At 49.6% G+C, this 14766-nt stretch overlaps 1 protein-coding gene across 3 annotated transcripts in view; it reads right to left on the reverse strand.

The window, feature by feature from the left end:
- LAMA5 (laminin subunit alpha 5) overlaps positions 1-14766 on the reverse strand; it is a 170158-nt gene that overhangs the window by 20514 nt on the left and 134878 nt on the right. For all 3 annotated transcript variants that reach the window (XM_050918869.1, XM_050918867.1, XM_050918866.1), the window contains exons 41-59: positions 14494-14724; positions 13792-13905; positions 13290-13417; positions 11893-11973; positions 11006-11220; positions 10296-10396; positions 9472-9652; positions 8542-8685; positions 7444-7595; positions 7237-7347; positions 6218-6329; positions 5232-5402; positions 3853-4049; positions 3570-3686; positions 3089-3243; positions 2162-2303; positions 1534-1636; positions 1248-1361; positions 591-770 (exon numbers count right to left, since the gene is read on the reverse strand). In XM_050918869.1, coding sequence (XP_050774826.1) covers positions 591-770; positions 1248-1361; positions 1534-1636; positions 2162-2303; positions 3089-3243; positions 3570-3686; positions 3853-4049; positions 5232-5402; positions 6218-6329; positions 7237-7347; positions 7444-7595; positions 8542-8685; positions 9472-9652; positions 10296-10396; positions 11006-11220; positions 11893-11973; positions 13290-13417; positions 13792-13905; positions 14494-14724 — 2749 coding nt within the window. The remainder of the gene's footprint in view (positions 1-590; positions 771-1247; positions 1362-1533; positions 1637-2161; positions 2304-3088; positions 3244-3569; positions 3687-3852; positions 4050-5231; positions 5403-6217; positions 6330-7236; positions 7348-7443; positions 7596-8541; positions 8686-9471; positions 9653-10295; positions 10397-11005; positions 11221-11892; positions 11974-13289; positions 13418-13791; positions 13906-14493; positions 14725-14766) is intronic.

The following is a 14766-nucleotide window of genomic DNA, read 5'->3' on the forward strand; positions in this document are numbered from 1 at the left end:
CCTAACTGCTTGTTGCCCTGCCCTACCCAAGGGCCTGGGCTATAGACTTTGTGTTCGCTCAGCCCTGCTGGAAGGCCTGAGCTGTGAGCTGCTTACTGCCCTGCCCACCCAAGGGCCGGGCTTATGTACTGTGTTGCTCAGCCCTGCTGAAAGGTTTGAGCCCGAACTGCTTATAGACTCTGTACTTACTCAGCCCTTGCTGAAGGGCCCTGAGCCTGAACTGCTTGTTGCCCTGCCCCTGCTCCAGGGCCGGGCTTATAGACTCTGTGTCAGCTTAGCCCCTGCTGAAGGGCTAGGACTCTGAATTGCTTAGAGACTATTCTTTTGCTCATCCCCTGCTGACGGGTCTGGGCCCTGCACGAACTGCTGCCTGTTGGGAGGTGCCCTGGCTCCCCGCCGCGCCTGAGAGGGACGAGCCCCAGCACCGGACCCTTACACGGACACACAACAGTCTCCCTTTAAACTTGTCAGCAGGGAACAACAGACAGAGCAGCACTTAGATACCACAGTGAAGTGCTTCATGACGACAGTGGCATCCTTGGCTTTTATCCCCAGCACACTTTCCACGGCTAACCCCCATCGTTCCATACCAGACTTCCTGGCGTCTTGAACTGCTTGGTTTAACTCTTCATTTTTAAGGCCTCCATACTGGTCTTTCCACTCATCCAGGTTCTTCTTCATGTTGCTCAATGTATCTTCCACCATGGCAACCGTGTCGTTGGCTGCTGCAGCTGCAGCCTTGGCATTCTGAATAACCGCCGTGGTGTTATCTGGGAGAGGAAAGGAGACAAGTCTCTTAAACTCAGCAAAGAGCAGGAGGGAGGGCAGGGCTCCTAGCTATGACTGCAGTCAGCGCTACACTTCTGCATCAGCTTAGCAGTGATGGGACCTGACATTATGCAATAACAGATGTACATGAGTTGGTGGTTGGTGGCTCATACACACACTCAGCTCCTCAACTGCAAAAGCATTACAAGCTCACCAGTGAAAACGGGCCACTGCCAAGATTCCCCCCTACCCCTACCCAGGAGGTAGAGGCAGTTTATAGCTTCAGCCCAGAAAATGAAGTAAAATTTAACCACTTTATAGGGTCAGGTATACCGCCCCCCTCAAGGTCACTGGATGGGCAAACCACTGGGTACCTACCACAACCATAGACTGCCCTGTGCGTTAGAAGGGACTACAGCTAAGCTTTTCTCTTGCCATGTGCAGAGCTCTTGTCTAGAAGAAACTGCCCACAGACAAACCTTGGTCCTTGTCCAGCATGTTCTGTACAGATTGCAGCTGGTTCAGGAGCTGCTCCTTCTTCTCTCGGAGATCAGTCAGTTTGTCCTTGGCTGCCTGCAGCGTCCCTTTAATAACTGGAATTAGACGTATATAACATGTGAGGTGTTTGTACATCTATCGCTCCTCCAAAGTGCATCACACACCATCACTTCCACCCAAAACCCACACACACACTGTGCTTTTTATCTTTCCCACGCAGAAGAATTTCCCTGGAACACTTGTTTCCGTTACTGGCCCCTCTCTTACCCCTATCGAGTTTCCTCTGCTCCCTCTTCACGGCTTGCTCCAGGGCACTGCTGTTCTTCTTCAGCTCTTTAGATAGGGCACCAAGATCTCCCGACACAACACTCTACAAACACATAGGACACCTCCTCACTAACTGTCTGAGGCCTGGCACCAAGTGGTTCAGCAGCTGCGCCCTAGGGTTGGAAGAGGACTTCAAGTCCCCATTCCCCAGTCTCAGCAAAGGCTAAATGATAGGCAAATAGCCAGTGCTGGTCAGAAAGCATCTGCACCACCTTCAGGCAAATGTTTTGCTGGAAAGGGGTGTGTGTATGTGTGGGGAGGGGTAACAGAGAGGTGAATTTGAGGTACTAGATGCCAAAGTCATTTAGTCACATCACTTAACTTCTCACTGCCTCAGTTTCCCCATCTGGTGAGGTGGAGATAGTAACAGCTGTCTCTCTGCAGTGAGGGCAGGCTGAGCCCATTCGTGTTTGCAAAGCCCCAAGATCTCAGATGGAAGGGGTGACAGGAGTGTCGTGTATCAGCATAAAGAGCTGCAGTGGGGCCAGGGAAGCAAAGGGCCCCGGGCCAGCTCACTGGAGCCAGGATTTTGCAAGGGTTGGTGTGGCCCTGAAGGGAAGTTGCATACTGTCAAAGCTTCACCGGCTGCCTCATCGGCATCTTTGGCTGCCCTCTCTGCATTCTTCACAGCCTTGATGATGCTGGCATATGCGTTGGAGGCATTGATCGCTCGCTGGATAAACCCATCCTGGTTTGCGCCCTGGATGCTGCTGCAATTTGAAGACAAGTAAATAAAGTTCACTGTCAGACGCCCAGTGGAGCATCAGGGGCCAGACCCAGGTCTGGAGATCTACAGTGCCCAGTCAATTTTGAACCCCAATAGTGCTGGCACCCAGCTCTGAGAGAGAAGCCCTTCCATGACCCATGGCAGGAAACAGTCTGTGAAGTAGGAAGTGGTGAGGTGGGAGTGAGGGAGCATCAGTCCCCTACTTACTGTTGTGCAGAGGGGAAGAGATGGACAAGCAGTGAAACAGTGCAAAAAATGAATGACAATTAGAATTTGGACACAGATTGGGCCTAAAAGGTCAGCTGATCACATCCTGAAGACTCAAATTGGCCAATTAACAGGTGGCACCGCCATGCCCTGCGCCCGTTGGATACGGGTACCAGCTCTGTTCTTACCTATACGCTTTCTCCATCACAGGCTGGGTTGCTACCACAGGGATGTTGGTGAGTGCTGGGCTACAGGTAATGCATCAATTCTTACATATAAACATTATCCCAAGATGAATATCAGAGCAGGGACTTCAGCAATTTTCAGACCCCTCCGAGTGCCCTGGACAGGCCCATCGATCACACATCACCACTTGTTTACACAAGCAGCCAGAGTCTCCCTAGCAAATGTGCTGGGAGCAGGACGCTGAGCTGAGTCACTGGATTTACCCCACAGCTGGCTCAGCATCCTTGGTCCAGGCAGGAATAAGAAGTGGAGCAGATTACGAGAGTTCCAGGCCCACACAGGCCGGGGCGAAGCTGGGGCACCCAGGGACGTTACCTGGAAAGGTTCCGAGCAAGTTCATCCAGAAGCCTAGCATACTCCTCAGCTTCTTCAACGACTGGGATCTTACTGCTGGCGGGAGAAAACTTCTTCACCCGCTCTGTCAGGGGGTACCTTGCTCCGTCCAGCCGGGCGGCTAGCTTCTCGTACTCCTGCAGGAGGACACACCCACAAGGGGCATTCACCAACCTTGCCAGCTCTTCACTTCTGCAGCTGGACACACACCCAGAAGGAAGAGACACATTCTGGGGGGCTGGCAGGTGACCAGCACATGGCTGATTTTCCATTGTCAGCACCATGCCCTTCATCCCCATTACCATTCTTCCTCCACCCTTCCCCATGGCTAGTGCCAACTCCACCAACACCCTTCCCCATCCCCATTGCCTTGTCCCTCTTGCTACCAGCAGCATGCTGTAGCCCATCTGACACACCTCGACCCAGAATCCACCGGACAACCCTGAGCTTTTTCATCACTCACCTCCTTTGCATTCTCTATTATCTGTAGAAGATCCGAGACCTGGACCAGGGAGTCCTCAGCCATCTGCAGAGTGTCCTGCACCACCCCGTACTGCTTCTGCAGCTCCTTACTCTTTCGCTTGAGACACAGATGGATAGTGTTAGTTAGGAGCCACAGGATCAAGCAACAGGCACAAGACCTAGATTATACCAGACATTCCTTAGATGCTGACAAAACCATGCATGTTCACCCAATGGTGTCAGCTCCTTTGCACGCCTATATATAAATAAACCCCTCTTTGTACCTGGCTCTCCTCAAGGTTGTTCCGATTCAGGCTGTTCAAGTCCTCTGTCTGCCTGGTTTTATTCACAGCCTCATTGAGAGCATCTCGGAGATCCATCAGCTCTGAACTATATTGAGACAGCATGTCTTTGATGCTCTTCACCAGGTCTTGGTTGGATTCCCACTTGCTGTACAGCTCGCTCCTCACGCGATGGAGCACTGATGACACAGAGCACAAGGAGATTGCCTTGAAACTCTGGTTTCCCCAACGTTTCAGAGTTCTTTCTGAGGACACAGTGGAAACTCCTCAAAAGGCTCAGGGCCTGATTCTGGTCTCAAAGCACAGATTTTAAGGCTAGAAGGGGACAATTATCACCATCTCCTCTGACCACACAAGCCAAAGAACCTCACTCTGTAATTTTTGCATGAAGCCCATAATTTCTGTTTGAGTTAAGCAAATCTTTTAAAAAGAAAGACAGACACCCCCTCTTGATTTAAAACCGCCAAGTGATGGAGAATCCACCACATCCCTAGGTAAGTGGTTCCAATGGTTAATTGCCATTCCTGTTCAAAATCTGCACTTCATCTGGATACATCTAGTTCCAGCTTCCAGTTATCAGATCTCACTGTGCTGTTTTCTTCTAGATTAAAGATCCATTTTTCTATCTGAAATCTCTTCCTACAGTTACACTACTGCATGTCTGGAGTAACTCCAGTGATGCCAGTGGAGAGAAGAATTTGGCCCTGAGGTTCTTGCAACAGAGTATTGTTTGATTAGAGCAGTGCATTGCAACAGAGATTCCCTGAGGAATCAGACTCCAAGCCTCTCTGAGCAAGGAACGACACACTTCTGTTGTCACCATTTGGGACAATTTACTCAACCACTGACCGTGTATAGATAGGTGCATGTGAGGAAAAAAATATATATATAAAACACTAACTACATTTCTAAGTGCTGTCATACAGAACCATTAAGTTAATGGAATTCAAATGCAATTAAATAAATCTGAAGCCTTCTGATAGTACATGAACTTGCTTGTACAGAGGAGCTAAATTCTGTTGGGAATTACGTGAAAACTCACTGGCACTTATTAGCACCTTTGCAATTTGCAGAAGAGACTAAAACGGGACTATCAATTACTGTCCCCTCATTGCTGGATTGCTTAGGAGGTCAGTACTGGAAAATCCTAGCCTCTAAAAGCTAGATGGGCATATCCCGTTCAATAGTGTAGCTCTCTGAATGTTGGTGACCACAATGGGATAACAGCAATGGGATGTCCCATAAACAGCGTTTGCAGCAATGCCCTTGAGATGGGACTGTTTGGGAAAAGAGCCCAAGGAGCACTAGACAGCCTGCACTTTGGCATTTCCCATCCCCTGTGCCTGCTGAAGTAGGCTTACGTTTCTGAGCCTTCTCATGTTCGTGTTCCGCCACCCCTTTCTGGCTGAGGAAATCCCGTTCCTTCATCTCCTTCAGCATCCTTTGCACCTCGGCCATCTTTTGCCAGAACTCCTCAGAGGAGGCCGTACTGAGGTCTGCAGTCCCCAGCTTGTCCATCTGGTGCACCAAATCTGCAGGGAAAGCCATGCCCCATGGTTATCCACCAACTGAGCATGTGGTCTCCCCATACTCTGCTGTGAAACCCATCTCCTCCCCCAGCACTTCGAAAAGCCCTCACTCAGATAAAACACCTGGTTTTGTTGGAGTCCTGATGCCCAATGATAGATGGAGTGAGTTGTTTCAGGTCACAAAGTGGGGGAATGACCCAGCTGGAATTCAGACCCAAGTTTCTAGACCCTCTGCTGTAACCACCAGATTGGACTATTTCCCCAGAGAATCCATCTTAGAATCATAGAACAGCAGGGTTGGAAGGGACCTCAGCAGGTCATCTAGTCCAACCCCCTGCTCAAAGCAGGACCCATCCCCAGACAGATTTTTGCCCCGGTTCCCTAAATGGCCCCCTCAAAGATTGAACTCGCAACCCTGGGTTTAGCAGGCCAATGCTCAAACCACTGAGCTTTCCCTCCCACCTTATAGTTTGCCTTCTCCTCTAGATTTACCGGGGCAGATTTCAGCCAGTGCGACCGAGGAAGATTCAATGTTGCTCAATCACTCTTGGGAAAAGCACTGCAGATGGCCTCTATATCTCACATTAAGTGTAAACATAATGTGCTTCACCAAATATGGCATTTAGCCAAACAGCTGAGATTTACTGGCTGCAGAATTCTCTGCGACAGCCCCCCACCTTGCTTAAACCGTCTGCAGGAATCTCCACAGATACTATCAAAGGTAACATTGCGCCCTGTGCAACTTGAAACAGCAGGAGTGTGGGATTTGGGGCAGGGGAAAATCAACCCGGCAGTTACACTTACACCTGGTCACTTACCTGCAATGCTATCCAGGATGCCTTGGATACTCATTGGCAGGTGCTCCGCTCTCTGATAGATCTCATTTGTCTGCCCCTGCAGATCCTTTGCTTTTCTGTGAGTCATCGTTGCCTGTAAAACAAACCAGTGCTTTAGCTGAAGCATTCAGCAAGATCCAACATGAGCCGTAATGCAAGGTTGGGCATTGGGCAGCTTTTGGGACCACAGAGCAGAAAGAGTCAGCTCTTCTGCAGGGATTTGCACGGGAGCTGTACTCTGCTACGATTTATCTTAATGTGTGCACAGAAGTGAGTGAGAAATTGTGTTCATAATGAAATGGGTGCTGAAAACCCCCCTCAAGTCCATTGTGGACAAAAATCTTTCATGCTCATAAGTTACACGTTATGACTTGTGCCAACACAGCCTGCATATTAATCGGGAGAATGCAGAAGACGTACAAGCTTTGAGGTTCTGAATAAGTTTGAACTCGGGTCATGTAATTACACACATACGAAAACACTGGCCACTTGCACAGGTAGTTACCCAGTGGGTACAAATCATTTGCATGTGCAAGTGCACACACATTTTATGCACCTATTTAAAAATCAGTCCCTGAATTTTGTGTCAACTGTAGGTGCTTTGGGGCAGGGACTGTCTTAAATCAAGAAGGGATGCCTTTCCCCTCTGACGAGTAGGGTTTAAATACTGCAGAAGAATGAAATGGTGGTTGCGGGGGGCTAGATATTTGCCCATATCGAAAAGCCTCTTTTGGCTCAGAGTAAGGAACCTGCCTGGATGAGCAGGGGTGTTGAAGATCAGGGTTCAGGTTCACTGGCAGAGTGCATGGTGGGCGACTCCAGGACTGGGTTAGCAGGGGGTTCTGCAGGAGTCAAGTGTCCAGCAGCTGCTCAAACTAGGCCTGGCCTGGCCCTAACTAGCTCTTCCCATGGGCACCTAACACTCATTGTTATGAAAATGAACAAGGGAAGGCCAGTCTGTGCCTGAAGTTTTGGGGGAGGAGGACTGAGAAACATCCTGCCTTGTGCTGCAGTGCAATCAAATCCTGAGTGAGGTCCGCATTCTCGTCTGCCAGCTCGTCTGCCTTTTGCTTGACCCTGTTCATGGATTTCTGATATTCGCGCAGGTGGTTCTGAAAGAGAGGGGTGGGGTGGAAATCAGGCAATAGGACCAGAGGCCCGTGCAGAGACTAAGCCAGCGGGGAGAACACATTAAGCCCTCCACATACAGTGACGTTTTTCATAGAGCTGTTCAGACCATGCAGTCGGGCCCATGCGATGGAGCTGGCATTCAGGTTAATCAACTGGTTCTTGATGATGGGGAAAGAAGCCTTGATCTTCTGGAGGTCGTCCAGCAGAAGCAGCACACAGCTGTCACAGACTGCCAAGAGAAAGGAGGGGTGAGTAAATGGCTCTAATGCAACACCAGCTATTCAGCATCCACAATGTCTCCTTCCATCTCCCCCTTCCTTATGACCATAGTAAGGACACTTTTTTAACCCAAAGGGGGAACCACATGTCTCTAAATCCCTGCCTCTTGAATTGGATTCCCCTCTGGGGAAGGTGTTAACTTGGGGTCCCTGGGTCACCTTTCAATCCCTTTGCACAAAGGATCAGGATTTCCAAATGCTTTTAGGGGTATGCCAAGGACTGCAAACTGTCAGCTGGCCTGCCCTTGGTCTCACAGCAGCTTCCCACCAGCATACCCCACATAACTCTGACGAAGTTGCTCTTAATTGGCAAGATCAGAGCCATGCCCACTATTAGGCTGATTAACACTTTTTCCTCTGTTATCTGCCCTAGGGCCACAAAGGAAACCAGCCAGAAGGCTCACCGCCAATGTTTTAGTTACTGCCAGAGGATCTGACTGACCATTAGGATCTGCCCCTTAAAGGTTACTCTCTAGCAAGTACTGATCAGACTACATCTCCCACAATGCACATGGCCAGGAGACTCCCATGATGCACCTTCTCCCCCTCCAAGAGGGGAACCTGGGGTGACTCAAAGGAGATTGTAGCGTTACCAGGGAGCTCAGCCTGTAGAGGAGAACAGGCACATGAAGCAGCTTAACTACAACTCCTGTTGCATTGCAGCAGCATTTCCAAATCAAAATATTCTGGGTTCTGGCCAATTTCTTGTTTTGGCCAAAATGTTCTCTGTTTTTGAATTTCCACCAAAAACAGAAGAAAAAAATTAGATGAAAATGAAACGTTTCTCAATATTTTCAGTGAAACCCTCCCAGCCCCCATTTTTCAGCCAGCTCTACCTCATTCCTGCAATAAAGCCAAGTGGGTGCGAGGGGGGGGAGATGACATGATGCTACTAACCTTCACACCTCATGCTGTCCGGGCCATTTGCTACGGGGATCTCATACTTCTCTATGCAGGTGTCACATTGCTTCCCCGTCAGGCCATTGGAGCAGGTGCACTCTCCACTCCGGGGGTCACAGGAGCCCCCCTTACACCGACACTCTGCCAATGAAAAAAAGGCAGCTGAAGGAGGTTTGTCCTGACCTAGTGAGCCCCCTGAGAGAGGGAACACTGGGATTCCATCATAGGGGAAAACACCACCGCAGAATACAATCAATGAATGACCAAGGGTCAATGGGTGGGGCTGTGAACATGCTTTTTTAATGGAAGGAGAGATTAGCTCAGCTGATCCTTCCCTTTGACTTGAAGTTTAACGTACAGAGAAACATGAAGAGTCACAGTTTGTTGTAAAAAACTTCAGGTTGCAATTGCATGCCTAGTCTGCATAAGGAATTGCTGGGAGTTTTCTTCAGCTGGATGGGTTGCTGCACATGTACATGATTTTATTTAGCAACTCGAGCACTTACCTGCTCAGCTCAAGTAATTGTGCTGACTGCTGGTGCAAACTGAAGAGGTGGAAAGGACAATCGCACTCTTGCAGCCTACCATTTTCTTTTAAAACCGAGCCTTTTGCTAGGTGATGCCAAGTGGCCAGACAACACTTTGGCACATTTTATCTTTATTGTTACGATCTAAATGACAAATAATGATTAAAAGCCTCCATGGGATTATGGTGGCTTCTTTGCTCTCAAAGCTGGAACGCTGTTGGGGGACTCTCTAGTTGTAGCGCCATGGAGGTGATGTAAAACACAACATCCCCGTATCCGTGGTGAGAAGGGACTGGATGCATGCTAAGCATCTAACACAGTCCTTCGGCACTGCAGCAGAGCAGCACAGAGATGTCCAGATATTTCTTCTATGAGATTTAACAGCAGCGAAGAAACTCACTTGTGCAGCCATGCTTGCTGAGCCCCCAGTAGCCTGGCGCGCACTGCTGACATCGAAGACCAGTCACCCCGGGCTGGCAGCTACACTGACCAGTCTCAGCGTGGCAGCTGGTGCCTATGGATCCAATGTCGCAGTCACACTTTCGACAGCCAGAGCAGTCACGGTAGCCGTAGAACCCATCCTAGGAAAAAACATAGGTAATCAGCATGCTAGCACACACAGGAAGGGGAGGCAATTGGAGGACACGTTAGCTTTTCATTTCCAGAGACACACACAGCTTCACAGTCACTCTGGCCAGAGCTGAAATGTGATCCACAGTCTCAACTTAATTCCCAGAGGCATTTCTTAGCACAAAATTAACACACAATATGGCAAAATGTTGGACCAATGGGAAGGTTGCACAATAGCACCGAGATAGAGATGCACTGGGAGCGCTGTGTCTGTAAGCTTGCCTGGTGTCTGCTTACTCCAGATGGGGAGTTCGGATCCCCGAAATTCACCCTAGGGTTAACTGCCTTTTTCCTACAAGCATCAAAGCTGCAGTTAACACCCATTCTTCCCATCATTTCATAACCAGGTTCTTTAGAGATTGACCTTTATTGTTAGGTATCTGCCTGGTGTAGGCAGAAACAGCATCCCATCACTCAGCCATCTGCCGCACAGCAGCCATTATCCTCCTGTCTCTGCCCAGGAACTGCAGTGGGCTCCTAACGGGAGGGCAGGCTACAGAAGAGTGGAGCTGGTGTGCAGTGACTCAGCATCAGCAAGCGTATAGTGATGGAGCCGTCACAGTGCTTGTGGGGGGAACCCATGATTCATTTTACCTGACAGCAGTCGCAGTGCTGACCTGTCACTCCAGGTTTACAGAGACATCGGCCAGTTCTGGGGTCACACAACTCAGTCCCGCACGGCAAACAGTTACACCCTGCCAGGAAGAAACACGCCCATTTATCTGACAACTTGAAAGGATCAGCCAGGCACTCTGACCCCCCCGTTTCTGGTGGATTGGATAGTGTGTTGGGAGGAAATCCTATTGACTGGGGGAGTTCACTGGTCGCCTTCATTCTCTCATATGTGGGGACTGATCCTGCCAACCCTTATTCACATGATTGCCTGCTGGAGTAAGACCTATTTATGTGACCAGCAGTTTGCAGGACCAGCGCCTTGGATTTTACCATGTGTTCCCTATGGCAAGGCCTTGTAACGTTAGAAATGTACTATGCAAACCCACCCAATCACAGAAATAATAATTTGGTTAATACCACTAGCTGTTATTACTGACGAGGCTGCTGCAGTGTCAGAGCTTTACTGCCGGTGTGCAATTTTTAAATGCCTGCTAAAGAGGGTTGTTTTGTTACTCTTATTTTTAATCAACGTACCCTTTGAAAGCCAGGAGACCAGGCTACTGGCTTTGTAAGAACCTACCCAGGCGATGACCACAGCTGTGCCTGCAGGCTGGCTAACGGCACACGGCCGTGACACACTGCCTACAAAATGCATTTGCAAGCTGGTCCCAGCTCGGTGCCACACTTACTTGTGCAGTTCTTTGCCACCACTGCGTCTCCGTGGTACCCTGGGGCACACACGTCACACCGGGGCCCGGCCGTGTTGTACATACATCCTGTGCAGGCGCCCGTCAGAGAGTCACAGTCACTGAACAACATGTTGGGATCCGTGTTATCACTGCAGTCACATGGCTGGCAGGAACTGCCGATCACTAAGGGGTTGCCATAGTAACCTGGGGCACACCTTTAAAAATATAGCAGGGGTTAAAAGGGAGCTAAAGCAACAACCATGCTAACGTTACCAAGCGTCCCCCGACACGCACGCACACACTCCCCCCAGCTCCCAATGAAATGCTGCACAACTACCGACTACACCATAGTTAGAGCTATTAATTAGCACAATGTTTTGGACTCCCACAGCACCTTCCACTCAAAGCACGTCACGGTCACTAATCAAGCCTCACATGAAGTGTCCCTGTTCCTGCTTTACAGGTGGGTAATCAAGGCAACGACTGCTGCGGGAACTTGGCCAAGATGGCACCCTATGCTAGTAACGGAGTCAGTAATAGGACATATCCCAGCTGTACACTGAGCCCACACTGATGTACAAAGAAACAGCGTATAAGCAATCAAGTGGGCCCAGCTCCTCCTGGATTCGGAAAGGCGTTGCCTTGCAATCTCAGCTGGTATTTTATGCCCCTTCTGCAAAACAACAGAAGCCAAAGCCACAACAGAGAGGATTCACAGCTCAGATCAATCTCTTTCTCCTCAGCCTCTTGTACTAACATAGCTGGGGCTTCTAATTTTATTTTCGTCACTATGGAAACTTCTCTTCTGCCAAAGCAACAGCTGCACTCTGAAAAAGAAACACCCCGCAGCCCCTGGTCCTGCCCTCTTGTAATTACCAGGCCCTTACCGTTCACACATGGCTCCGGCATAGCCTGGCTTGCAGAGACACTGCATGGTGGAGCCCTTATGGACACATCCAACGGCAAAGCTGGTAACACAGGACAAACGTCAAAGGTTATTTTACTCTGAAGAATGACACCTGGTACCAGGGCGACGGGGGCTCTTGTCACTCAGGTAGGGGTTGCGTGAGGGCTGGGAGTGGTTTATGGCTGTAGAAAAGGGAACGTGGTCGGGATCAGCTCATGGGCATGGGCTCTTGTCAGGGTTTGGATCTGTAGTAGGGCAAGGGCTTGTGTCAAGAGTGATTTGTGACACAGGCTATGGAAATGTTTAGTGCTGGGGTTGGCAACAGGTACAAGGACAGGACGATGGTTGGGGCTGGTATGGTTCCCCAGGTTAGGCAGAAGGCTGGGCCAGTAGGGACTTCCAGGGTAGAGGGTTAGGGTTGGGGCTGGCAGTAGGTGCCAGGTGAAGGTTGGGGTGTGTATTACACCCCTGGTTTGGGTTCCGGTTGAGGCCAATAGGCCTCCGCAGGTTAGAGTTAGGCCTCAGGCTAACGGGGCCCCAGGGTAGGTTTAGGGCTAGTGGAGCTCCCCGAGCTAGGATTGTGGCCTTTGGGATATGTGTAGTTGTTTCACTGGTTTGTACCCCCAGGCTAGTCAGTGAGGTGGCCAGTTCTCGTCCCTACAGGAGGGTTCAAGGCTGGAACAGTGGGACGCACTGGCGCAGGGTTGGCCTTGGGACCAGGGCTGGGGAATTCCAGCATATGGCCTGGCAGGTGGCCCTTGGCTAGAGTTAGCGTTGGTCCTGCCTTTGGGCTAGTGTTAAGTTAGACGCGGTGGAGTCAGGGACTAAGGACAGCCCGGTTTCCATGAGTGAAATGCCAGTTCAGAACATCTAGCCAACGAGAGAATCACACAAGAACGGAATCGCAAAACCACCTTGAAACTTGTTATTTTGAAATCTCAACATAAGATATGGTGACTTGGGGGAAATGGTGCTAATACTGGAACTTTTAACTGGTTTAGGTACTAAATTAGCCAAATCAATACAAACCAATGTTTACATTTGGTCACTAAGATCTTCACACTTTTAGAAATTACTAATATTTCCTTCAGAAAGAAAATACTCTTGCTGGCTGCACTAGTCACATCAGAGCTGTGGGTCTTTCTCCTCCCTCCATGGACTATCCCATCATTATTAGCATTAATAAAAAGGGGAGCAGCGTCCTCTTTCCTTGGTAAGCAGCCAAAACAGGAAAGAACGAACTGGAAAAATTCTATGATGTGGCAGTGCATTTCTCCTGGCAGCCAGAAGAAACTCCCTCAGGATCAGAGAAGAAATCAGACTACTTTGTGAATGAGGAAAAAAATCAGGAGAAAGAACTTCACAGAAGATGCTTACTTGTTGGAAGCAACTGAAAGAGGACATGGACATCCCATGCACTGCAATGGCCCATCGAGGGAGAAGTTGCCTACATACCCATCTTTGCATCGCTCACAGCGATCTCCCTCCGTGTTGTGTTGGCAGTTCTGCAAGGACAAGACAGACAACACGTTCAGTATTTCTCTAGGGAAGCACTCAACACCACGGTTTTCTGGAGGATTACGATGGCCTAACCAAGGAAGGGACTGTTGTTCCAAAGGGGTGGGTAGAACAGACTCCTCCCCCTCACACATCTGGATGCCTAAATCATTTTCTCTTCCCCTGCACACCTAGTCTGCTCATCCTAAACTGACTTGAAGACAATAAATCCCCTTGAAATGGCACATGAAGATTTTCGGTGATCAAGACAGTAGTTTGGTAATCTCATAACTTGGTCACTGTGTATTGAAGGGACCTTTTAGTCAGCTGGTGAGGAACAGCACACATTGTACTCTGATTATTTCATGGGCTAGCTACTTACGATGCATATTCCAGACCCTGGGAGACACTGATCTGAGTGGCCGTTGCAATGACAGGGAACACATTTTCCCAAGAAGAGACCCTTGGTGTCTCTATAATAACCTGGAGCACATTCCTAATGAGAGAAGAAGAAGAGACACATGGAACGAACATGGTTAGGCAGAGCTAGCATACTAGTGTAACTACCTTCCATAAATACCACCGGGTTTCAAGACATAAAATAGATTAAAAGGGACAATGTTCAAGATTTTTTAGTTACAATCTTGCCCCCACAATCAACATGAGCCAGCTAGCTAGGCAGAAAGACTTTATTTAAGGCTTTCAGGTATGTACCTAGTGCTGGCATTGGGCCCCTGAGCAAGCCCCCCAGTAGCCCACTACCCAAAATTCTAGCTCATGCAGATCTCACAGCAAACAAAGCTGAGCACATGGGCAATAGCAGGAGATGGGACACATGTACTGTGTAGTTCAGTGCAATTTTGGGATGCTGGCAGGTGCAAGTCAAGTTGTCATTAAAGAGCTGCACACCAGGGATTGGCGCAGGAAACTCGTGCTCTAGAATTTTCCCTGAATTCTAACATACAACAGGGCACATCCAAACCTCACTGCTGAGTGCTACGGCCGTGGGGGACGTGCTCGGCTCTCACACGCATCCTACAATTCCACTTCAGCCTAGCCAGAGCACTTCACCTCTTCCCCCTACCTGGCAGGAATCTCCCCTGTAATTGGCCGGACACATGCACAGTTCCACGTTGCTGGCTTGGATGCCCCCGCTGGTCTCCGTCACAGTCTCCAGGACCACCTGACGCAGATACACTGATGAGGCGAGCTGGGAGAAGAGCGCTCGGATCTGCAGCTGCTCTAGGTTGGCCAGCACCATCATCAGCTCTTCCCTGGACACTGGGTTGTGCGTCTGCGTGTGTCTGAAGTTACCCTGGCGAAGAGAGAGCAGCTCTGGTGTTACCATGCAGTAAGT

This window comes from Gopherus flavomarginatus, chromosome 11 (genome assembly GCF_025201925.1).
Source record: "Gopherus flavomarginatus isolate rGopFla2 chromosome 11, rGopFla2.mat.asm, whole genome shotgun sequence".
NCBI lineage: Eukaryota > Metazoa > Chordata > Testudines > Testudinidae > Gopherus > Gopherus flavomarginatus.